General features: G+C 45.1%; 1 protein-coding gene across 1 annotated transcript; it reads right to left on the bottom strand.

Moving 5' to 3' along the window:
* Positions 1-802: 802 nt before the first annotated feature.
* On the bottom strand, positions 803-24,513 carry LOC143766630 (uncharacterized). The gene is made up of 7 exons (XM_077254436.1): positions 24,303-24,513; positions 23,518-23,666; positions 23,209-23,388; positions 23,003-23,126; positions 22,830-22,927; positions 12,436-12,526; positions 803-3,192 (listed from the first exon to the last, which is right to left on the bottom strand). The coding sequence occupies exons 2-7, from the start codon at positions 23,593-23,595 to the stop codon at positions 1,856-1,858; spliced, it is 1,908 nt and encodes a 635-aa protein (XP_077110551.1). The 5' UTR covers positions 23,596-23,666; positions 24,303-24,513; the 3' UTR covers positions 803-1,855.
* Between the last annotated feature and the right edge of the window lie 1,408 nt (positions 24,514-25,921).

Genomic DNA, 25,921 nt, shown 5'->3' with positions numbered 1-25,921 from the left:
AGCCTTTTTTATATCTCGGTGCAATTTGGACAATAATTCTGCTCGAGTATCAATTTGATCTTCCAATTGTTCATTATATTCTGACAATATCAAACAATTTAGACAATCGAAGTAATCCCCGTCATACTCTTGTGTGTCACCTTGGGTGTCAGTATGACCAATGTCTTGTGTGATAGTACATGCTTTATGTATTTGTGTTTCAGTTTTCTCAAAGACTAAATTATTGTACACTCGGACCATGTGTGTGACATTTTGAAGCTTTCTCGGTAACTTGTTTTACTGAGAAAAACCTCTTATCAATTTTAAGATTCTCTTCTTCACATTGGCTATACAAACTAGACCATAATTGTGAATCTGTATGGCTATGAACAAACTTAAACTCTATATTACTTTTCTTAGACTAATCATGAATAAAATCCATTTTCTCACCTATGGAATGTCTTTTCCTCTAGTGGATTGATCCATCCGTCAATGGATGGTCCTCCGTACCTTTACTGACTCCTCAGACCTCCGCCTGTATGGGACACATGCAGCTCTTTATGGTTGGAGACACAAATCTTCACTCCTCTGTAGGCTCTGTCTGATCCTTGTGATGTGAAATAGTGGAAATCCTGCACCTTGAACAACAGGTGTTTAGCAGAGCTCTCCTCCCCCTGTGTGCAAGGAAAAGGAATCCACCCAAAATAGCACAAAAATCAGATTTGGCTGGGCTCCCCAAAATGTTAGAAAAAAAAAAAAAAAAAAAGTAAGAAAGTGTTAAGTAAGAGCACGGTGAGGATAGAAAGGAACGCAGTATTGAATTATGTGGATAAAACAAATCTTGTTTAATGTTTATTCAAAAAGTGATTACAAAAATGAAGAAAAGTTCATAGCACCCAAAAATAAGTATTAGATTATAAGAGAAAACAAGCATTCAGTGGTTCTAACATATGGTCTTGAAGTTGATGTGGTCCGGGTTGGAGATTCTTAAAGTATGGGAGATCTCCTGAACAAGAGTTAGGTCGGCTTATATACTATTTTGACCCATAGACTTACATTGGTTTCTATTTTTCCTGTCTCATAACAACATAAGATGTTCTGCCGCTATGTTCATAGCCTCTACCATAATAGAACACAAATAACTTGCAGAATATGAATATTAGTTTTTTGCACATTGCCTCATTTTGAAATGCTTAAGCATATAGCCTGTGACCTTTAAGAACCATTTACTATCTCCAAATAGCCACATATTGACAGTTCTGACAAAAGCCCTATAGTTCTGACAAACAGAGAACAGATGTATCGGCCAAAATCCTCAGAATAACTCATTCTCTCAATATACAGAGTATCAATTTGCTAGTTAGAACCTGCATATGTTAAGTAATCTATATTTTTTTATTATTGAAATACTAATATTTTACAGTGGCTTACCCTCGTTCTGGAGTGGGTCAATGACTGCCTTCTAGACATCTGTCCAGTCAGCAGTCTTCCTCATGATTGTGGAGCCTACTGAAACAGACTAAGGGACCTTTTTTAAATGTTTAGGAAGCCACTGCAGGTGTTTTTATTCTAATTTACTGACATAATGACTTTTGGGTTTTCATTGGCTATAGGATATAGTCATCAACAGAAATAAACGCTTGAGATATATTAGTCATTACAGAGTGATCTAAGAGTTTCATTTTTTGCATTGAAGAACTGAAATAAATTAACTTTTTGATAATATTCTAATTTAGTTAGAAGCACTTGTATGTGACTATGCAAAAACAATTACGAATTTAAAAAAAGCTTCTCCCCTGTGTGAATTCTTTGGTGTATAGAAAGAGATGGTTTCTTCACAAAACATTTCCCACATTCTGAACACGAAAAAGGTTTCTCAACCTGTGTGGGTTTTCTGGTGGCTAACAAGATTCGATTTCTGGTTAAAACATTTCTTACATTCTGAACAGGAAAAAGGCTTCTCCCCTGTGTGGATTTTCTGGTGGCTAACAAGACTCGCTTTCCTGGTAAAACATTTCCCACATTCTGAACAGGAAAAAGGCTTCTTCCCTGTGTGGGTTTTCTGGTGGTTAACAAGATGCACTTTGTGGTTAAAACATTTCCCACATTCTGAACAGGAAAAAGGCTTCTCCCTTGTATGGGATTTCTGGTGGCTAACAAGATTCGATTTGTGTTTAAAACATTTCCCACATTCTGAACAGGAAAAAGGCTTCTCCCCTGTGTGGGTTTTCTGGTGGCTAACAAGATTCGCTTTGTGGATAAAACATTTCCCACATTCTGAACAGGAAAAAGGCTTCTCCCCTCTGTGGGTTTTCTGGTGGCTAACAAGACTCGCTTTGTAGTTAAAACATTTCCCACATTCTGAACAGGAAAAAGGCTTCTCCCCTGTGTGGGTTTTCTGGTGGCTAACAAGATTCGCTTTGTGGATAAAACATTTCCCACATTCTGAACAGGAAAAAGGCTTCACCCCTGTGTGGGTTTTCTGGTGGCTATCAAGATTCGCTTTCCTGGTAAAACATTTCCCACATTCTGAACAGAAAAAAGGCTTCTCCCCTGTGTGGGTTTTCTGGTGGCTAACAAGACTCGCTTTGTAGTTAAAACATTTCCCACATTCAGAACAGGAAAAAGGCTTCTCCCCTATGTGGGTTTTCTGGTGGCTAACAAGATTCCCTTTGTGGTTAAAACATTTCTCACATTCTGAACAGGAAAAAGGCTTCTCCCCTGTGTGAGATCTATGATGTCTGACAAGAAATGATTTAGCTAGAAAACATTTCCCACATTCTGAACAGGAAAAAGGCTTTTCCCCTCTGTGGGTTTTCTGGTGGCTAACAAGATTCGCTTTGTGGTTAAAACATCTCCCACACTTGGAACAAGAAAATCTATTGTCTGCTTTGTGAAGTTTTTGTTGTTTGAGAAATGACTTTTCTAGGGGAAAACTATTTCCATATTCTGAAAATGAAAATGTCTTCATTGCTTTAGGAGCAGTTCGATTTTTAATGCTTATTTTGTGACTTTGATTTTCATTAGTACTAGGTAATGAATCAGAAGACAGGACCTGTTCCAAATGATCAGATGACAGATCTTTGCTGTGAAGGGATGATGGTATATTTGGAGTACTGGCATTCACTTCAATTGTATCCTGTGGGATCTCAAGATTATCTGATTTAAGCATTGAAGATGTCAGCTGTCCTGCTGATCTCCTGGTACGGTCATCTGCCAAGAATAAAACCAATTATTATTTTAGAATAAAATATCCTTGAATTCTATATTTTTGAACATTTCTACTTAAACGGTCTGCAAAAATGGCAAGTTATGAAAAATTATTAAATTATTAACCAAGACAATGACAGTTTACAGTTTACTAGACTGTGCTCAAACCACATTAAGCATCCATGCTTTTGGCATTACTATAGTGAGAAGAAACCACTTATTTTACGGCATGTGTATCTCCTGGAGCACAATCTGGGCACTATGTGTTGGGTAATAACTTGGGATATTTGCAATTTTCTCTTTCCAACATCCACTGCGCGTGCTAATATCTGGAAACTGCAGTGCAGTCAAAATAGTCACTATTCCTATAGATTAATTTATTGAGGGTTATAATTTACAAAATGGAGTCACTTTATAGGGATTTCATCAGATCTGGTTTTCTGCAATTTTGTCATATTAGGGATTCTGCAAATGGTGTGCCCCATCTCCTCTGCGATCTGCTCCTGCAATGTCTGCTTCGGACAGCAGACGTGGCTTACTAATTCTGCAGGTGATGCTGGTAACAGAGGTGGGGTTGGAACCAGAAGCTCTTGGCGGTGCAGGCTCTTCCCAGCCACTAAGATTAGGGTGCCTGGTATCTGTAGTACCATCCAGTCTGGCAGTATGGGTATGTGTGCTGTCAGCTGCAGTAATCTCTTCCCTGTTTTAGCCAATTGGAAAGCACCACACCTTTTTAATCAGATAAATTTGTATTAACGATAACAAGATTTACAACAGATCACATGTTCATACTCATTTTATGTTTTACAGTAAATTAACCCCCCGATGGAGGCCATATCAGGAGCAAACAATAATTTGTCCATAGTTGACAATATCAAACAGAGTTCCAGTTTACCATAAGTTGTACTCTATAATACTATATACTGGTATAACATTAATCCTATCCAACCACGGTTGCCATAATTTATGGAAGAAATTCAGCTCATCTCTCCTGGTGTAAATGCTTTTCTCAAGCGCAGTTATGTGGTTCGTTTGAGCAATGAATTCGCGTCTGGACAGAGGCTCCTCTCTAATCCAATATTTTGCAATCAGTTTCCTTGCAGCAAACAATAATCTTGCAATTACAGTTTTAGTCGTATTGTCAGTTAATATTTCCTCCACATACCCTAATATACATATCAATGGATCCCTAGGAATAACGTACCCATACGCCACTCCAATGCAGTTCAACACTACAATCCAATAGGACAAAATCTGGGACAATGCCAAAGCATATGCAATATGTCCGTCTGAGATTGAGAACACCTTGGGCAATCAGAATTGGACTTCGAAAGCACCACACCTTACTACAGCTTGAAGCATATTGCCGGAATCTGCCAGATACAGCCTTGATCTCCTCTAGTTCAGTCCTCTGTGCTCAGCTCCCGGCTTGTGTATTTGTTTCCTGTTGTGACCCCAGCCTGTTTACTGACTACTCCTATGTCTCCCGAGTTAGTATTTTCTCTGGCCTCTTGGTTCTGACACGGTTATCTGTCTATTCTTCTTCCTATCTTACTCCACAGAACGGCAGGTTACACTGTGCCCCAAGCCTAGGGGTCTCTGTCTAAGTCCAAATCCATGTAGAGGGGTTAAAGAAGTTAAAGGGTAATGGGCAAAACGGTGACTATAGACAATAACACATCTACTGAAATGATCAAGCTGAACAATCATCCTGAAAAAAAATGAGTAGTTGTGAAACTTCTCTGGAGTAATTGGAGTATGGGACTTGGCGGCTCTAAGCAATATAAACTATCGTAGCCTACCTCCTCACCCCACCCTCTCTCTGTTGGAGTCCCCCAAGGCTCTGTTCTAGGACCCCTACTCTTCTCAATCTATACACTTGGCTTGGGACAAGTCATAAAGTCCCATGGATTCCAGTACCACCTGTATGCGGACGACACTCAGATCTACTTCTCTGGCCCAGACGTCACCGCTCTGCTGTCCAGAATCCCAGAGTGTCTATCAGCCATATCCTCCTTCTTCTCCTCTCGTTTCCTCAAACTCAATGTGGACAAATCTGAACTCATCATCTTTCCTCCATCCCACGAATCTTCCTTACCTGACCTATCTATCGCAATCAATGACATCATGCTTTCCCCCGTACCCGAAGTCCGCTGCTTCGGAGTAACCTTCGACTCTGCCCTGTCCTTCAAACCGCACACCCAAGCTCTTTCCACCTCCTGTCGCCTCCAGCTCAAAAATATCTCCAGAATCCGTCCTTTCCTCAACCCTCAATCTACTAAAATGCTTGTGCATGCCTTCATCATCTCCCGCCTTGACTACTGCAACATCCTTTTCTGTGGCCTCCCTGCTAACACCCTTGCACCTCTCCAGTCCATCCTTAACTCTGCTGCCCGACTAATCCATCTCTCTCCTCGCTACTCCTCCGCTTCCCCCCTCTGCAAATCTCTTCACTGGCTCCCATTCCCTCAGCGTATCCAGTTCAAATTACTAATACTGACCTACAAAGCCATCCACAACCTGTCCCCTCCATATATCTCTGAACTAATCTCCCGATATCTTCCCTCACGTAATCTCCGGTCCTCCCAAGATCTCCTTCTCTCCTCCACACTTATTCGCTCCTCATCCAATCGCCTCCAAGACTTCTCCCGAATATCCCCCATCCTCTGGAACTCTCTGCCCCAACACGTCCGACTATCAACCACAGTCGGATCCTTCAAACGGAACCTGAAAACTCATCTCTTCACGAAAGCCTACAGCCTGCACTGACCCCGCTGCCTCCTCATCACTACCGAAGCTACCGCCTCACCAACACCGGAGCTCCTGCAACTCCCAACCTACTGTCTCCTTCCCCGTAATCCTGTAGAATGTAAGCCCGCGAGGGCAGGGTCCTCGCCCCTCTGTATCAGTCTGTCATTGTTAGTTTGTTTACTGTAAGTGATATCTGTAACTTGTACGTAACCCCTTCTCATGTACAGCACCATGGAATCAATGGTGCTATATAAATAAATAATAATAATAATAATAAATAATAGTAAGGACCAATATTTTCTGTCAGATAAATGTCAAGAAGAAATATTAGACATTTAAATAGAACTTCTTATAATAGTGCAGAGCTGAGGGATCTTACATTTAGATCTCAGGCATTTGGTAACTGAAACCTTTTTCTAAACACTTCCAGGGAGTTACAGACTCAGATAAGTGAGGCAGGCAAATCCCACCACAATCAAATTATCATAAAAAATGAACATATTTAAAAAAAAAAAAGTTACATCAACAACAACATATGTATGAGGGTAGAACTTCAACACTAAACCGGAGTTGCACTCATTTATGGTGGACTACTGGAGCTACTATGAGTCCTGACCAGAAGAGTAGAGAAAGTATTAGCGCCCCCATTTCAGGAGAGAAAATCTGAATTACCGTATATACTCGAGTATAAGCTGACCCGAGTATAAGCCGAGACCCCTAATTTTGACACAAAAACCTGGGAAAACTTAATGACTCGCATATAAGCCTAGGGTGGAAAATGCAGCAGCTACCGGTAAATGTCAAAAATAAAAATAGATACCAATAAAAGTAAAATTAATTGAGGCATCAGTAGGTTAAGTGTTTTTGAATATCCATATTGAATCAGGAGCCCCATATAATGCTCCATACAGTTCATGATGGGCCCCATAAGATGCTCCATACAAAATACGCCCCATATAATGCTGCACCAATGCTGATTATGGCTACATAAGATGCTCCATACAGTCATTTGCCCCATATAATGCTCCACAAATGCTGATTATGGCCCCATAAGATGCTCCATACAGTCATTTGCCTCATATAATGCTCCATAAATGCTGATTATGGCCCCATAAGATGCTCCATACAGTCATTTGCCCCACATGCTGTTGCTGCGATTAAAAAAAAAAAATTACATACTCACCTCTCGTCGCTCAGGCCCCTGGCACTTACTATATTCACCTGCTCCGCGTTCCACCGCCGCCAGCCGCAGCTACGTTCCATGTCCACTGCACTGACTGCTCAGGCAGAGGGCGGCGCACACTAATTGCGTCACCACGCCTTCTGACCTGAGCATCAATGCAGTGGACGGGGGAACGTAGCGGCGGCTGGCGACGGTGGAATGGGGAGCAGGTGAATATCGCGCACTGCTTATACTCATCTGCTTCTGGCGCGGTCCCTGCTTCCCTGACGCCGGCAGCTTCTTCCTGTAGTGAGCGGTCACATGGTACCGCTCATTACAGTAATGAATATGCTGCTCCACCCCTATGGGAGTGGAGTCGGGTCCATATTCATTACTGTAATGAGCAGTACCATGTGACCGCTCACTACAGGAAGAAGCTGCCGGCGCCGGGGAACCAGGTACACCGCACCAGGAGCAGTTGAGTATGCTTAGACAGCTGCCACTCCACCTCCCCTGCCGACCCCTGGGTATGACTCAAGTATAAGCCGAGAGGGGCAATTTCAGCCTAAAAAAAATGGGCTGAAATTCTCGGCTTATACTCGAGTATATACGGTATTTAAGATTGAAAACATAATGTAATTTATGACGTGGAGTGAATCCATGAAACCAGGGCTCGAGTCATGCCAACACATCTCCTGCAGGCGTGAATAAATGTACAGTGGGTACAGAAAGTATTCAGACCCCTTTACATTTTTCACTCTTTGTTTCATTGCAGCCATTTGGTAAATTCAAAAAAGTTCATTTTTCTCATTAATGTGCACTCTGCACCCCATCTTGACTGAAAACAAAACAGAAATGTAGAAATTTTTGCAAATTTAATATAAAAGAAAAACTGAAATATCACATGGTCATAAGTATTCAGACCCTTTGCTCAGACACTCATATATAAGTCCCATGCTGTCCATTTCCTTGTGATCCTCCTTGAGATGGTTCTACGCCTTCATTGGAGGCCAGCTGGGTTTAATTAATCCCAGAGCTTTTTTCAGTTTTGCGTTTTCGTTTTTCACTCCCCTTCTTCTCAGAGCCATAACTTTTTTATTTTTTCATCAATATGGCCATGTGAGGACTTGTTTTTGCGGGACAAGTTGTACTTTTGAATGACACCATTGATTTTACCTTGTTGTGTACTAGAAAATGGGAAAAAATTCCAAGTGCAGTGAAATTAAAAAAAAAAAAAAATGGAATCTCACACTTGTTTTTGTTTGGCTTTTTTGCTACGTTTACTAAATGCTGAAACTGACCTGCCATTATGATTCTCCAGGTCATTACGAGTTCATAGACACCAAACATGTCTAGGTTCTTTTTTATCTATGTGGTGAAAAAAAACATTTTGTTAAAAAATAAAATTTGCGCCATTTTCCGATACCCTTAGCGTCTCATTTTTCGTGAGCTTTTTTTTTTTTGCGCGCCGAGCTGACGTTTTTTAATGACACCATGTTGGTGCAGATACGATCTTTTGATTGCCCGTTATTGCATTTTAATGCAATGTCACGGCGACCAAAAAAACATAATTCTGGTATTTTGACTTATTTTCTCGCTATGTCGTTTAGCAATCAGATTAATCCTTTTTTTTATTCATAGATCAGGTGATTCTGAGTGCAGCAGCGCCAAATATGTGTATGTTTGATTTTATTTTTATTTTGAATGGGCAAAAGGGGGGGATTTAAATTGTTATATTTTTAAAAACTTTTTTGTTTTACTTTTGGCATGCTTCAATAGTCTCCATAGGAGACTAGAAGCTGCCACAACCCGATCGGCTCTGCTACATAGAGGCGATGTTCAGGTCATCTCTATGTAGCAGATTTACTCACTTGCTATGAGTGTCGACCACTGGGTGGCGCTCACAGGAAGCCGGCACTGATAATCATAGGGGTTTCCAGGAGATCTCAGATTGTCATGCCAACACACCGGTGACCCGCGATCACCTGACGAGTTGTCACCGGTGTGCGTATTTCCTTCGCGATTGCCAGAAGCAAAATGTAAATGCCGCTTCAGAGTTTGACAGCGGCATTTAACTGGTTAATAGCCGTGGCTGGATCTCGATTCCACCCATGGCTATTGCGGGCACATGTCAGCTGTTCAAAACATAATGAAAGATGTGGGCTCACCACCGGAGGGAGGAAGTCTGACATAGGCGTACTATTACGCCCGATGTCAGTAAGGGGTTAAACTGATAGGACTTGATTTGGAAAGGCACACACCTGTCTATATAAGACCTCATAGCTCACATTGCATGTCAGACCAAATGAGAATCATGAGGTCAAAGGAACTGGTCAAGGAGTGCAGAGACAGAATTGTGGCAAGGCACAGATCTGGCCAAGGTTACAAAAGAATTTCTGCAGTACGCAAGGTTCCTAAGAGCACAGTCGCCTCCATAATCCTTAAATGGAAGAAGTTTGGGACCATCAGAAGTCTTCCTAGACCTGGCCGTCCACCAAATTGTGCAATCGTGGGAGAAGAGCCTTGGTGAGAGAGGTAAAGAAGAACCCCAAGATCAGTGTGGCTGAGCTCCACAGATGCAGTAGGCGGATGGGAGAAAGTCAACTATCACTGCAGCCCTCCACCAGTCGGGCCTTTATGGCACAGTGGCCCGGAAGCCTCTCCTCAGTGCAAGACATATAAAAGCCCGCATAGAGTTTGCTAAAAAACACATGAAGGACTCTCAGACTATGAGAAATAAGATTCTCTGGTCTGATGAGACAAAGATGGACCTTTTTAGTGAAAATTCAAAGCTGTATGTGTGGAGAAAACCAGGTACTGCTCATCACCTGCCCAATACAATCCCAACAGTGAAACATGATGGTGGCCGCATCATGTTATGGGGGTGTTTTTCAGCTGCATGGACAGGATGACTGGTTGTGATTGAAGGAAACATGAATGCGGCCAAGTACTGTAGCGAACTAGAGGAAACAAGAGTGGACCCTCTGGACCGTGGGGAGACCTACCCCTGGGCGAGCGGCCTAAGAGAGAACGACCCCTATACAGGGGCCGCAAGGAGCAAGCCCAGAGGTCACTTACCCATGGTGAGATACCAGCAGGGACGGCTCCAGGAAGAGAGACAAAAGGAAGCTGGAAATGGGAGAAGAATACGAGAGGTAAAGGAAGGAGCTGAGGACAGGGAGGCTGGAGCGGAGCGGGACTGAGGGCAGGAACAGAACCAAAAAACAAGGTAACCAACAGGGACGGAAGAACTGGAACAAAGGTAACTACAAGGAGGAAGAGGGGTAATAGGGACGGTAGCACGGAAGCACAGAGTGCGGGCACAAAGCAGGAAACAACGGAGGGCCAGACGTAATAGCAAAAGTGCTAAGACAATCAGGCACCAGGAAGCAGGAAGAGCTACCTTATATAGTAGGAGTAGGAACAGGATTGGATGAGGAGTAACCTCATGACCTCAGGAGGCGGTAGCAGAGAGGCAGGACCTGCGTCCAGGAGAGAAGCTAGAGCGCCTGCGCAGAGACAGGATCCCAGCAGAGGACCTGGCCACCGGAAGTGCTGGGAAGGCAGAGGAGCGTACAGAACCGAGCGCAGCAGCGGTGGAACGGGAACGCAGGAGCGCAGCGCCGGAGCGGTGAGAACCGCGCCGCAGGAGAGCGGCGTCTGTAACAGCAGCGCTGGAGCGGTGAGAACCGCGCCGCAGGAGAGCGGCGTCTGTAACAAGTACAGATATATCCTGCATGAAAACCACTTTCAGAGTGCTCTGGACCTCAGACTTGGCCGAAGGTTCATCTTCCAACAAGACAATGACACTAAGCACACAAAGGAGTGGCTTCAGAACAACTCTGTGACCATTCTTGACTGGCCCAGCCAGAGCCCTGCCCTAAACCCAATTAAGCATCTCTGGAGAGACCTGAAAATGGCTGCCCACCAACGTTAACCATCCAACTTGACGGAACTGGAGAGGATCTGCAAGGAAGAATGGCAGAGGATCCCCAAATCCAGATGTGAAAAACTTGTTGCATCATTCCCAAGAAGACTCATGGCTGTACTAGCTCTAAAGGTGCTTCTACTCAATACTGAGCAAAGGTTCTGAATACTTATGACCATGTGATATTTCAGTTTTTCTTTTTTAACAGATTTGCAAAAATTACTACATTCCTGTTTTTTTTTCAGTCAATATGGGGTGCAGAGTGCACATTAATGAGGAAAAAAATGAACTTTTTTGAATTTACCAAATGGCTGTTATTGTAAATTCACACTTGGCCTCACTGCACATTTAATGTTGTCAATCATAAAAGCGAAGTTTGCTCAGAAAGACTGGACCTGGTCTTGTAGGGACCATATGAGCACATTCAGCAGCACATAAGGGGAGAAGGTAGATTCATCCAATATCAGGGATCTAAAAATGACCCAAGCGATCCATAATAGGATGACCAGCCATAGACATAATATTAGGAAAGGTGTAATCTGTCTGTTTAGGCATTTCATTTTAGAATATAAACGAGATCCCACCAGTTTAAGACTCAATATATTAGAACAAATATCAGAACGGGTGTCTAATAGGTCCCAAAGACTATACACACTTAAACTGGAGGATTTTCCATGTACATATATTTTTCTTTATGTGGATTTTATTGTGCATCCAATATGCATTTTACATCTATTTGTATTGTTTTGTATACAAAAAGGTTTTAACACAAAAAACTGCAGCATAGGCGCAGTTTAATTAACGAATTAAGCAACTGGATCAGTGATGCCGTTCTGGAGGATATAAAACATCCACAATGTATCATTTGTATAAGCCTGAGGAAGGAACTGGTTCACATCGGAAATGGGTAGAATATTAAAATGAAAAGTTTGTTGTTTTTTTTTTACATTCATTTGTTTTGATGCCCAACTTTATGGCTCAGCACTTGGCAGCACTTTTCAAAGCCCTGATTTTTTCCTCCTTCCCACATCAGGGATTTTGGAAGCCAACAGCATCATTACCCTCCGTTTTCTCTAAAAGGCTCATTATAATATTTTTCTAACTTGTCAGCACATTCCACGTACGCTGTCATTTGGCTTTGTAGTTTACAGATCTGGGCAGGTAACGGTCAGAGTCTTCTAATCTCAGGGTTAGGTGGATCCTCCAGGTTGTAAGTTCTATAGAAAAGGGCTTTCAATGCCCAAAGTCACTTGGACAGTTTTGGGTGGAGGAGAATGTTGTGGTCTAGAGGCAAAATGGTGATCACACGATTGTGATACGGCCGGACTACACCACCGATAAAGCAGCCACAGCCGGCGACTGAGAAGAATCTGTGACTTCTCTGCATTTAGTGGTCACTACTCACCTGGGTAGTCATATGTAGGAATCTCCTCTTTACACCGCTCATCACCCCTCACATATGTCTCTGTAGTATTAATATGGGTCAGATCTTCACCCTGAAACAAATATTGTAAAAGTCACAGACAGATGGAGAAGTCCCATCTATGATCAGCTCTAATCCTGTCATCTCCACCGTTCTCATTACACAAGTCTAAAACATATAATACTGGTGGATAAAGCAACACTGAGCACAAGACCTTCACAGCCGTCTACACATTGTGACAGTCACTGGTAAGGTGATAGAGGGGAGATATGTGTCACTGCGCTTAACGGCGTCAGTGATGTGAAACCAGAGCATTTTTCCCCAGCACACTACGTGTTGTGAGGGTTAAGTTGCATAAACAGTTCAATCACATGATGGGGAAGTTACAGGCTTGGGGTTGAAATAACCGAGCTCTACAGGCAGTCTAGGATCAGCTAGCCTGGAGAGAGGACTCCAGAGGCTTTGTGGCTCCTCGAGTACAGACTGAACCTGTCCTGCTCCAGAGCGGGGGGCCACTGGCAACATCCGGACTGTGCTGCAGCATTTTTGTATTCCTTTATCGTTTTGTTCTTGTTTTATCCAAGAAGGCTGAGTTTGTTTTCCCCACAAGTTGGTTTATGCTGCCTTACAATAACTCAACGAGGATTTAAAGAGACGTTGTTCCCATTTTTCCTACCTCTGTGTGCCACCACGTGAGTGAACTACCACAACATCATAAAGCCTTTCACACGTCCGTGTCTCCGGTACGTGAGGTGACAGTTTTCACACGTACAGGAGACACGTACACATGTACGCCCATTCAAATGAATGGGTCTGTGCACGTCAGTGTGTTTCCATGGACCGTGTGTCCTGCAAGTAGTCATGTCCGTTTTTTACTGTCAGCATGGACGGAAAAACATACTGCACATGTGCACATGGAGAACACACATTTATGTCCTCCGTGTGACACACATCAGCACCGGGGAAGAGGCGCTACAGTAACCGCTGTTCCCCGGCGGCAGGTGCTGAAGATAGCTCTCAACATTCTCCCCTGCTCTGATGGCGGTCGGCGCGAGCAAAGGAGAAAGATGAGAGTTATATTAAAGTCGGAATGATGACAGCAGGTGGGGGCTTTTGGGACTATTACTCCCATCATCTGACAAATGCTGCTGCCGCTAATAACAGAGACAGCAGGAGCGGATGATCGGGGTTTTTCCTCACCAGCCACTTGCAATATATCGAAATAAATAAATGAAAAACCCGGTGTGGGTTCCCCCCTATTTTCTTGAACCAACCAAGCAAAACACAAAGCTGGGGGCTGCAACCCTCAGCTGTCAGCTTCAGCAAGGCTGGTTATCAAGAATAGAGGGGTACCCACGCTATTTTTTAAATTATTTAAATAAATAATTTTAAAAAATGGCGTGGGGTCCCCCCATTTTTGACAACCAGCCTTGCTAAAGCTCATAGCCGGGGGCTGGTATTCTCAGGCTGTTAAGGGGTCATGGATATTGACCCCCCCAGCCTAAAAACAGCAGACGGCAGCTGCCCAGAAAAGGCGCACCTATTAGATGCGCCAATTTTTGCGCTTTGCCCGACTCTTCCCACTTGCCCTGTAGCGGTGGCAAGAGGGGTTAATATTTGTGGGGTTGATTTCATCTTTGTATTGTCAGGTGACATCAAGCCCATAGCTTAGTAATGGAGAAGTGTCTAAGACATCTCTCCATTACTAATCCTATAGTTATATGGTAAATAAAGACACAGCCAGAATAAAGTCCTTTATTTGAAAAAAAAAGACACAGACTCCTTTAATATTCTCAATTAAACCATACTTACGACCTCCCCTAATTCCACCGAAGTCCTCGATCTCCTGTAATAAAAATAAAATAACAGAACAACAATATACCATACCTGTCTGTCATTCTGTCCCACGCTGTAATCCATGTCTGGGGGATAATTAGTTTTCAACCAGGATGGTGCCAAGATGCGACCGTCCAGGCTGAGAACCACTGGTGAATGAGCTGATGAGAGCGCAGCCTCAGTGACCAGCGGTGACATCATCGAGGCCGGGCTAAACTGCGGTGACCTCAGGACAGTGGGAAAATGCCATTACTGTGGAAAAAAAGTCTACATTCCTCAATAGGGGTTACCCCCACAAAGCGTTAACACAACCCATGATCCCACTAGGAGTCGCAATAACACTATGAGTCGCCGGGTCCCTTTTGTACATCATTATCACCCTTCAGCCTATATTAGCCATAGAACCATTTGCAAACATTGGTATCTCTTACAGATGGCCGATCCCACAATTGAAGATTTCAAAAACCCTTTTCAGATGAGCACGCAATATACATGACACCTTAGTCAGAGCTGACACTGGCCCTACTCGTACATCCAATACACAACGTTTCTTGCGGAATCCCAAAATGGGCACTTTCCCCTGCCTCAACTGCAATCAGTGCAACAAAGTTCTGAAGGGAGACACTGTCCATACACTGGGAAGAGATACAATATCAATCAATTTCTCACCTGTGACTCCAATTTCGTAGTATATTTGATTAAGTGCCCCTGTGGCCTACTTTACCTGGGTGAGACTACCCAATCAGTCAAAGACAGAATTTCGAAGCATAAGTCTACCATCAGGTACAAGAACCTTTATACTTTCCATTCCACAACAGTTTTTCTCTAAGGGCCATAACGTGGCACAATTAAGGTCTCAAGTGATCGACCATGTCTCACCCCCCCCCCACCCCGCAGGGGGAGCCACCGCATCTCAATAATAACACGGAGGGTACTGGATCCATGAGCTAAAGACTCTGACTCCAAAAGGACTTAACAGAGACTATGATTTTCAATCCTTTATGTAATCCTTCATGTAATTGTTGTTTGATATTGATTTTGCCTTTATGCCAGAGTATCATTTAATGCAATATGTTATCTATTTTTTATTACAGCCGTGCACATATATCAGAATTTTGGCATCTTTTTTCTTTTTGCAGAGCCGCATGAACTGAATATCTTCTGCACTTCATCTCCACTGTGTCACGTCTTCACCGTGGATCCATAGATTCCCCACTGCAACCTTCAAGTCTCCACTCACCAATCTGTAACACACCGATCACCACTCTACCTGGAACGCACATCTCCTAGTTCCAGCAGATAGAACGCATAGCGCCGCTGGTTCCGGCTCCTGACACGCAAATGTCACTTCTGATTAGCTGCTTCCGGCCCTCGAACACAGCAATAAGGCGCACACATAGCCAGGAATTAATGGGGACCCCGGGCACGCCACGATCACCCTCCAGACATGCGGTGGATACCGTGTCTTTGCACATAGCTCCTGATGTATTGGTAAGTTTATGCACTGTTAGGCCCCAATCTTTTTGAGTACCTTGGTGATATTAACCTACTGTACATATTATCTACAGATAGACCATTAAACAGCCCCCACAAACCAGTACGCCTGGCTTATCCTATAAATTGGTAGGTGTCTTTTCTCTCCTTGCTGACACACCTGGCTTATTAACTGAGGCAAAACACCACTTCACATGCACCCCTTTTCCTACCCCAGATTCCAGCGCACTCTTAAAGGGTTAAAATCATATGCCCAGCTCTTACTTCTTAGGCTACGTTCACACTTAGCGGAATTCCCTGCGGATTTTTCCGCTGCGGAATTGGAAAATCCGCAGTGCTAAACCGCTGTGGTTTTGCACTGCGGATTTTCCTGCGGATTCCGCTGTGGGTTTCCAGCAGCAGTTTCCTATTGGTGCATATAGGAAACCGCTGCGGAATCCGCAGAAAGAAGTGACATGCTACTTCTTTTTTTCCGCAGGAATTCCGCAGTGTGGGCACAGCGGATTTTGTTTTCCATAGGGTAACATTATACTGTACCCTGCATGGAAAACTGCTGCGGATCCGCAGCGTCAAATCCGCTGCGGATCCGCAGCAAAATCCGCAAAGTGTGAACGTAGCCTAATAGGTATGTTGGTGTTATATCAATGTCTTACCGCCTTCTAGCTCACTTATGCATGCTGCAACCTCCTCTGTATGTTGATATGGGTCGATTATGTTGGATAACCTTACTGTGGTATTTATGTCACTCATTGTGACCTTCCTGTATGATTGTCGCTAATTTCTTTACATGGTTTCTTTATTGTTTATTCTGTTTTTTTTTGTAGTACACTGATGAAGGTCTTGAAAGACCGAAATGTTTGTTGCGACTACTGTATGTATCTCACAATATATTAAAACTGTTTTTTCACCACATCCACCCGAGTGTGCCAAGTATTACTATATAAGTGGGAAAATGCCAGTGATGATGTCACCGCTAGCCATTGAGGCTGCACTCGCAGCAGCTTATTCACCAGTGGTTTTCAGCCGGGACGGTCACATCTTGGCACCGTCCAGGTTGAAAACTATTTAGCCCCCAGACATGGATTACAGCGTGGGACAGAAAGACGGACAGGTATGGTATATTGTTGTTTTCTCTAGTAACCCCCCCACGACAGCACACCTGGAGGATGTTACCCCTTTCCTAATAGGGACAGGAAATGACAAGAGGTTAAATAACCCCTCCCTTATCCTCCCCCTCAGTGTTTTTTCCTGTCCCTACTAGGGATGAAGAGGTCATCCCAGGTGTACTGTGCCGGCAGCAGTCACCGGGGGGGAAAGAAAACCTAAACGCCGGGCAGCTGGGGAGCAGGCTTACCTCTTCCCCGAGCGCTGCTCCCGTCTCCTCTGGACTCGGGACTCCTGGCCACCATTCCGCACCTTCACGGCAAGGTCTGGGGGCATTCTTCGGCTGGAGGCCTCTCTGAGCTCTCCAGCCTTTCTTCTCCTCCGGCGCACGCGTGAGAGACTTCCAGTCTGAAGCCGGCGGCAGGATGTGATGTCAGACGCCGGCCGGCTTCGGTGAAGTGGAAGAACCTTTTGCGTTCCAGACTGGAACGCAAAGCGAATGGCGCGGATTATGTCGGCGGTACTCCCTCCCACGTATATCCGGACTTCGGAGGAGGAGGTCCTCTATCCATGAGGACAGGTGCTGCAGTCCGGTCGCCTATATTAGGCCCCGGACAGGAAGACATCTCAGGTAAGCCCACTGTGTGGTGAAAACCATGGAGATATCCGCTTCCTCGCGCTCTGCATCAGCAGATCCCAGCACCATCCCAGCCCCAGTGAGTAGTCTGGCCCAGGGTGTCCACTCCCTGATGCGGATTATAATCTTTTGATCCCCTCTCCTTCCTTTTTAGGGGGACAGGGAATCCGCATCAGGAAGCAAAAATAAAGCCCGCAAGTGTGCAGTTTGTATGAGGAAACTATCCTCTTCATACAAGAAACCGTTGTGCAAGGAGTGCACAGAAAAGATTATCAGGGAAGAGCAGCCATCTCTGATGGAAGAGATTAAAGGCTTAATCCAGCATGAGATTAAAACTTCGCTGGCCACTCTTTCCCAACCTAGACCCTCTCCAAGTGCTCCTCCTGAAGCTAAAAAAAAGGAGACTTAATCCACAGGATGAAGGGCAGGAGGACTCTCAAGGAGAGACGTCAGACGAACCCCCAGAGGAGGGTGAATTATCTCTGGACTCTGAAGCTTTCCAGCAAGACAGATACTACTTCTCTTCGACTGACATAGAGGAGCTCCTTACAGCTGTAAGGAAGACTATGGAAATTGAGGAAGAGAAAACTGCTCAATCAGTACAAGAAGAGATGTTCGGAGGGCTCCGTTCTAAGAAAAGACAGGTGTTTCCCATACATAAGAATATTCGTGATTTAGTTCTGTATGAGTGGGAATCCCCAGAAAAAAGGCTTACTACTCCAGCAGAGATTAAGGACAGATTTCCAGTGGATGACGAGACATCCGCATGTTGGTCGGAGGTTCCAAAAGTGGACGTCCAGATTGCTAGGGTAGCCAAGAAAACCACGCTACCATTTGAGGATATACTCGGACAACATAACAACAGTTGCCCACCTTCGCCATCAGGGAAGCACAAGACACGAGGATCTAAAAGCAATATCAGCCAGAATATTTTCGTGGGCCGAAGAACATGTGCTCTATCTATCTGCCCTACATATACTGTAAGAGGAGAATTAAATATACAGGCCGACTTTCTGAGCAGAACAAAGATCCATCCAGGGGAATGGAGCCTAGACCCGGAGGTCTTTCAGATACTGGCCAGAAGATGGGGACAGCCAGAAGTAGACCTATTTGCAAACGGTCAAAACACAAAAGTGAACCAATTTTTTTCACTAGATCCAACCAATCCGGGGCTAGGTGTGAACGCATTGGTCCAGCCATGGACATTTACACTGGCGTATGCATTTCCTCCATTACCAATTCTACCAAAGGTCCTACAGAAAATAAGAGCAGAGAAGGTCAAAGTAATCTTGGTGGCTCCATTTTGGCCCAAAAGAAGCTGGTTCGGGACTCTCATCAGCCTAAAAATAGATGGACCAATAGCACTCCCTCCGGTCAGAGACCTTCTTTACCAAGGGCCAATACTCCATCCAGATCCCGAGAGATTACACCTGAATGCCTGGCTTCTGAATTCTCAATTCTAAAGGCCAAGGGGCTATCGAAGAACGTCATTAAAACGTTACAAAAAAGCCGAAAGGCAGTAACTAATTCAATCTACCAAAAGATTTGGAAGACCTTCATCACATGGAGTGCTCCTGAACGGCCTAACCCAGACAGGCCAAACCTATCCAGGATCCTGGATTTTTTACAGGATGGGCTGGAAAAAGGTCTTAGACCCAGCACCCTCAAGGTACAGGTGGCAGCCCTGAGCTCGTATTTTGACCAATCCTTAGCCGACCATAGGTGGATAAGAAGATTCATGACGGCGGCATCCCGCATATCTCCAAGACCCATGAATATAGTCCCATCCTGGGACCTCAATATAGTCCTAAAAGGACTTACACTTACACCTTTTGAGCCCTTGTCATCAATAAGTATGGATAGACTCGCCTGGAAGACCACCTTTCTAGTAGCGATAACTACAGCCAGAAGAGTTGGTGAGATTCAAGCCCTGTCAATCAATGAGCCCTACATGAAGGTTCTACAGGACAGGCTTATCCTGCGATTGGATCCATCCTTTCTCCCAAAAGTCGTCTCTGATTTTCACAAGTCGCAGGAGATAATTCTCCCCTCCTTTTATCAGGAACCAAAAAATGAAGAAGAGGAACAGTTTCATACTTTGGATGTTCGGAGAACGGTACTTTATTATCTTCAAGTTTCAGAGAAGATTAGAAAGGATCAGAATCTGTTTATTCACCTTCTTGGCCAGAATAAGGGAAAGAAGACTTCCAAATCTACAATTGCCAATTGGATCAAGAGAGCAATCTTGGAGGCTTATCAGATCCAAGGCCTTCCACCGCCAGAAAAATTCACAGCTCATTCTACCAGAGCAACAGCTGTCTCCTGGGCCGAGAAAGCCAGTGCTTCCATTGAGCAAATATGCAGAGCTGCTACGTGGTCCTCGGTCCATACATTTTCCAAACATTACAGGCTAGACCTGATGTCAAAGGAAGACTTAGCCTTCGGAGAAAAAGTCCTTAGAGCTATAGTCCCTCCCTAAGAGATTACTCTTGGGTACTGCTCCAGGTGTGCTGTCGTGGGGGGTTACTAGAGAAAATAGAATTATTCTTACCGTTAAATCGGTTTCTAGTAACCCACCATGACAGCAGGAGTAATCCCTCCCTTTGCTTAAGGATATGTTCTGAAAAGAATAAATTTAATTTGAAGCATTCCTTCTCCTGTGGTCCTTTATAATAACACTGAGGGGGAGGATGAGGGAGGGGTTATTTAACCTCTTGTCATTTCCTGTCCCTACTAGGAAAGGGGTAACATCCTCCAGGTGTGCTGTCGTGGTGGGTTACTAGAAACCAAATTAACGGTAAGAATAATTCTATTTTTTTTATTTTACTTTTATTATAGATCGAGGTCTTCGGTGGAATTAGACAATGCAGTAAGTATGGTATCATTGAGATTATAAAGGAGTCTGTGTCATTTTTTCAATTAAAGGATTTTATATCGGCTGTGTCTTTATTTACATACTGTATAACTATAGGATTAGTAATGGATAGGTGTTTTATAGACACTTCTCCATTACTAAGCCATGGGCTTGATGTCACCTGACAATACAAAGGTGACATCAACCCCACAAATATTAACCCCAATTGCCACCGCTACAGGGCAAGTGGGAAGACCCAGGCAAAGCACCAGAATTGGTGCATCTAATAGATGTGCCTTTTCTGGGCAGCTGTGGGCTGCCGTTTTTAGGCTGGAGGGGGGCTAAAAGCAATGGCCCCTTATCAGCATGAGAATACAAGACCCCAACTGTGAGCTTTAACAAGGCAGGTTGGCAATAATGCGGGGACCCTATGCCATTTTTTTAAAATGATTTATTAAACTATTTAAAAAAAACACAGCATGGGGACCCCAGTGTGAGGATATGGCCGCTTACTAAAGACTATAGGACAAATGGATGTAGAGCGGAGTCCACTGCGGTGTGTGACACCGATCCAGCGATGTCTTCACTGGTAACCAGGGTAAACATCGGGATACTAAGCGCAGGGCCGCGCTTAGTAACCTGATGTTTACCCTGGTTACCAGCGTAAATGTAAAAAAAACAAACAGTACATACTCGCCTTTCGGTGTCCGTCAGGTCCCTTGCCGTCCGCTTCCTGCTCTGACTGACTGCCGGCCGTAAAGTGAGAGCACAGCACAGCAGTGACGTCACCGCTGCGCTCTGCTCTCACTGTACGGCGGCACTCAGTCAGAGCAGGAAGCGGACGGCAAGGGACCTGACGGACACCGAAAGGCGAGTATGTACTGTTTGTTTTTTTTGGTAACCAGGGTAAACATCGGGTTACTAAGCGCGGCCCTGCGCTTAGTAACCCGATGTTTACCCTGGTTACCCGGGTGCTGCAGGGGGACTTCGGCATCGTTGAAGACAGTTTCAACGATGCCGAAGTCGTTCCCCTGATTGTTGGTCGCTGGAGAGAGCTGTCTGTGTGACAGCTCCCCAGCGACCACACAGCGACTTACCAACGATCACGGCCAGGTCGTATCGCTGGTCGTGATCGTTGGTAAATCGCTATGTGTGACGGGGCCTTAAGCCCATTGTGTGGGTGGGGATAGTAGACTCAGGGGAGCCATCACCACGGGAGGTCCCACATACAGTCCCAGCTGATGGAATATGCCTTGTTCTGTGAGCTAAAGGAAAATGTTTAAGGGGGCAGGAGAAAAAGACATAGGGTTGAATCAGGCAGTTGTTGGAGGGATTTCGATGGAAGAGGATCCAAGCTGGAATGGATGGATGATCTATGGAGCTTTGGAGATTGTTAGCTGGAGGGGTATCCATGAGCTACGGTCAGGATATCCATCGTCTGGAGGAACATAGGCTGTGACTGCACACTATAGCAGCTGGAGATACAAAATCTGTGGGCCAACCAAAAGTTGGGAGACAGTGGGCATCGCCTGGTATGGAGCCAGTGGAACTCCCGATCTCAGATTGGGAACTTGTGGACTGAGGACATTGTATGTTGGCCATCTACCTGGATTTGTTGTACAACCATGGATGTATGGAATAAAAAAATTAGTTGCATCGTTAACCTGCCTAGGTGATTTTTATAACCCACAGCCTCAGATCTCCACACCCTCTATTCTTGATAACCAGCCTTGCTGAAGCTGACAGTTGAGGGTTGCAGCCCCCAGCTGTGATATTTGCCAGGTTGGTTCAAGAAAATAGGGGGGAACCCACACCGGGTTTTTCATTAATTTATTTCATTATATCGCAAGTGGCGGCTGAGGAATACCCCGATCATCCGCTCCTGCTGTCACTGTTATTAGCGGCAGCAAGTGTCAGATGATGGGAGTAAGAGTCCCAAAAGTCTCCACCTGCTGTCATCGTTCAGACTTTAATATAACTCATCATTCTCTTCTGCTCCTGACGATCGCCGGCAGAGCAGGGGAGAACGATGAGAGCCGTCTTCAGCACCCGCCATGGGGGAACAGCACTTAGGGCTCCTTTTCACTTGCGAGACATACGTCCGAGTCTCGCAGGTTAAAACCCTCCTCAGGCGCCGGCACTCCAGAGCGGAGCGTGCGGCCGCATAGCAACATATGGAGCTGCACGCTCTGCTCCGAAGTGCCGGCACCAGAGCAGGGTTTTAACCTGCGAGACACGGCCGTATGTCTCGCAAGTGAAAAGGAGCCCTTACAGTAGCACTTCTTCCCCAGCGGCCGTCGGTGTGATACTGAGGCAGTACACGGTTGCCACACGTGTGCCGCAAGTATTACAGACACGGACATCTACGGTATTGGTTTTTCCAGGACTGGAAATAAACGGAAGTGTGAAACTGGCCTAAGGGAGATCTCATGACACCTTCTCTCCATCTACCTGATGATCCTGAGGAACATAGGGATCTTCCTGTTTACAGTCCCGTGGAAGAAGAGGACGGGGACATCTCTCTGGTGTTGTCCTCTTACTGGAAAGATCTGGAGGAAACACATACAGTCACTGAATTCATTCTTCACAGATAATTATAGGCCGTGTGTATTTAGTTCTATCACCTGGTGATGTGAGGGGCTGGGGAACCTCCATCATGACGTCCTTGTACAGATCTCTGTGTCCTTCTAAATACTCCCACTCCTCCATGGAGAAATAGACGGCGACATCCTGATACCTTATAGGAACCTGACACATACAATGATACCGTCATCCCCCGATCCCTTCATAGCGTTACTGTATAATGTCCCAGCATTCCCAGCAGTGTCACCTCTCCAGTCAGCAGCTCAATCATCTTGTAGGTGAGTTCTAGGATCTTCTGGTCATTGATGTCCTCATGTATCAGGGGGTGAGGTGGAGGCCCCGTGATTGGGCTCAGGGGTCTTCTCCATCCCTCAGACACCGGGTCCTGACAGCGCTCACTAGAGGTCTTCTTCACTACTGTGTAATCCTGGTTATGGAGAGACACATTAATAAATCTCACTACAGACATTCCCAGAGTCCTCACCTCTCCAGTTCTGTCTGTCCGTTATTCCCATAGATAAGAATTATGTAATGTGACGTCATCAGAATCTCTCACCTCTCCAGTAAGCCGGAAGAGGATCTCTAGGGTGAGGTGTAATATCCTCTCCGCCATCTTGTCTCTGCCCATATCCATCCTTGATGGGTAAATCAGGAAATTCTCTTATATAGAAGATCTTCACTGAGAGGATCCGATATTGTAGAGACCTGAATGAGAAGAAGATGAGCCGATGTAACATCAGAAGAATCCTGTGTAATAATACAATTACTGGAGATAATAAGGGAAACATATGAGATTTATTATTTTACAGTATTTAGTTTCCTTCTTTCCATCTACTAATAAATCCTATATATTTAGGCCACAGACATCAAGCAGTTTCTTCCTCGGAGTCGGCAGCTGAATACGTTCCTCATAGACTCATCTTCCATAACGCTAATTCTCGTCTCATTTCCCGACCCTGGAATCGGCATTAGTAATACTGCAGGAGATATTCATTACACGGGACAGGAGAAATAACGACTTCATGATGAGGACGACATCTCCATCTCCTACTGCGGCTCTAGGAACAGATCTGTCCAGAGTCGGTCACTGACTCCATCACCACCGGCCTCTATATGGAGGTTTCCCGTCTTCCCCGCACTGGAATCTTCTATCACGTTAGATCTCAGCTCTGAGTCACACACAGAAGTTTGAGGCTTTTATAGGAGATTGTTGGTAAGAACAAGACCGGAGATATCTGAGGCCAATGTCTCCATGTACGGGGTTTATTTCTCCGGATAGGATGGTTTTCTTTGGTACTTTCCCCCATTAGAAGGGACACCGGTGGATATTGGGGTCTTTACCTGCTACAGTCCTGGGGGGATTTACTCGGTACAGTGGCCGCTGGACAAATCTCACCATCAATTCCCCTCAGACTGAAGGAACATCGCTCCTCTACTCGGCTCTATGGATCCAGGATGAAATCCACTGCGGCCCCTGCAAGAAAAGAAGGAGGAAGAGCAGAAGTTGGGGGAGACCACCGTGGCCTGAGATTTCTACGGCTGCTCTGTGCGCACAGGACCTGTGATGAGGTCACAGGAGGGGAGGAGTCAGGGGTCACATGATCAGGGGCCTCAGTGTATGCAGGACTCTGCTGTGCTGGTTGTCATGGTGCTGGATGAGGGGAAGTTTCTGTGTGGGGTCAGGAGGGGTTTACAGTGTGGATGTAGCAGAGCCGTGTGTGTACGAGGTGTATGGAGCGGAGCCGTGTGTGTACGAGGTGTATGGAGCGGAGCCGTGTGTGTACGAGGTGTACGGAGCGGAGCCGTGTGTGTACGAGGTGTACGGAGCAGAGCTGTGTGTGTACGAGGTGTACGGAGCGGAGCCGTGTGTGTACGAGGTGTACGGAGCGGAGCCGTGTGTGTACGAGGTGTACGGAGCGGAAACGTGTGTGTACGAGGTGTAGGGAGCGGAGCCGTGTGTGTACGAGGTGTACGGAGCAGAGCCGTATGTGTTCGAGGTGTACGGAGCGGAGCCGTGTGTGTACGAGGTGTACGGAGCGGAGCCGTGTGTGTACGAGGTGTACGGAGCGGAGCCGTGTGTGTACGAGGTGTACGGAGCGGAGCCGTGTGTGTACGAGGTGTACGGAGCGGAGCCGTGTGTGTACGCTTGCGAGAAATACGCAGCGGTGTTAGTGAAAAGTCGTTAACTCAATTGCCGGCTTTTCATTTCTCCTGCACAAACCCGACAGGATATGAGACATGGTTTACATACAGATGTGCCTTTTCTGGGGTGGCTGGGGGCAGATGTTTTTAGCCACGGGGGGGCCAATAACCATGGACCCTCTCCTGGCTATTAATATCTGCCCTCAGTCACTGGCTTTACCACTCTGGCGGAGAAAATTGCGCGGGAGCCCACGCCAATTTTTTCCGCCATTTATCCCTTTATTTCAGCAGCTACAGAGCTGAAATTTTGCACATACACACTACTAACATTAAAAGGGGGATATGAGATGGTTTACTGTATGAAAACCATGTCTCATATCCTGTCGGGTTTGTGCAGGAGAAATGAAAAGCCGGCAATTGAATTACCGGCTTTTCACATAGATCGCGCTGAAGTAAATATAAATACAGAATATATATATATGTGTCTCAATGACATATATATATATATATATATATATATATACACTGTATATATGTTTTCCATAACATTTGAGCACATAAATCCATTAGATGTCGGTTTTGCAAGCCTGCGCGAAAATCTCGCAGTACGGATGCCATACGGATTACATACGGAGGATGCCATGCGCAAAATACGCTGACACACCCTGACTACGGATCAATATTTTGGGAACATTTCTCCGTATTACGGCCGTAGTACGGACGTATAATACGTGGCGTATTGTCTTACGCCAAGTGTGACTCCAGCCTAAGAAGTATGCCGCAGCGTACCTCGATGACATTGTGGTCTTTAGGCCTGT

Source organism: Ranitomeya variabilis, chromosome 4, assembly GCF_051348905.1.
Source record: "Ranitomeya variabilis isolate aRanVar5 chromosome 4, aRanVar5.hap1, whole genome shotgun sequence".
Taxonomy (NCBI): domain Eukaryota; kingdom Metazoa; phylum Chordata; class Amphibia; order Anura; family Dendrobatidae; genus Ranitomeya; species Ranitomeya variabilis.
Note: the sequence above shows the minus strand (reverse complement) of the source record. Positions and strands in the feature narration are given on the sequence as shown.

Coding starts and splice junctions, on each gene's coding strand:
- LOC143766630 (XM_077254436.1), bottom strand. CDS start 23,595: ATGGATATGGGCAGAGACAAGATGGCGGAGAGGATATTACACCTCACC. Junction 23,389..23,517: donor TCTTCCGGCTTACTGGAGAG/GTGAGAGATTCT, acceptor CTCCATAACCAG/GATTACACAGTAGTGAAGAA. Junction 23,127..23,208: donor TTGAGCTGCTGACTGGAGAG/GTGACACTGCTG, acceptor TGTATGTGTCAG/GTTCCTATAAGGTATCAGGA.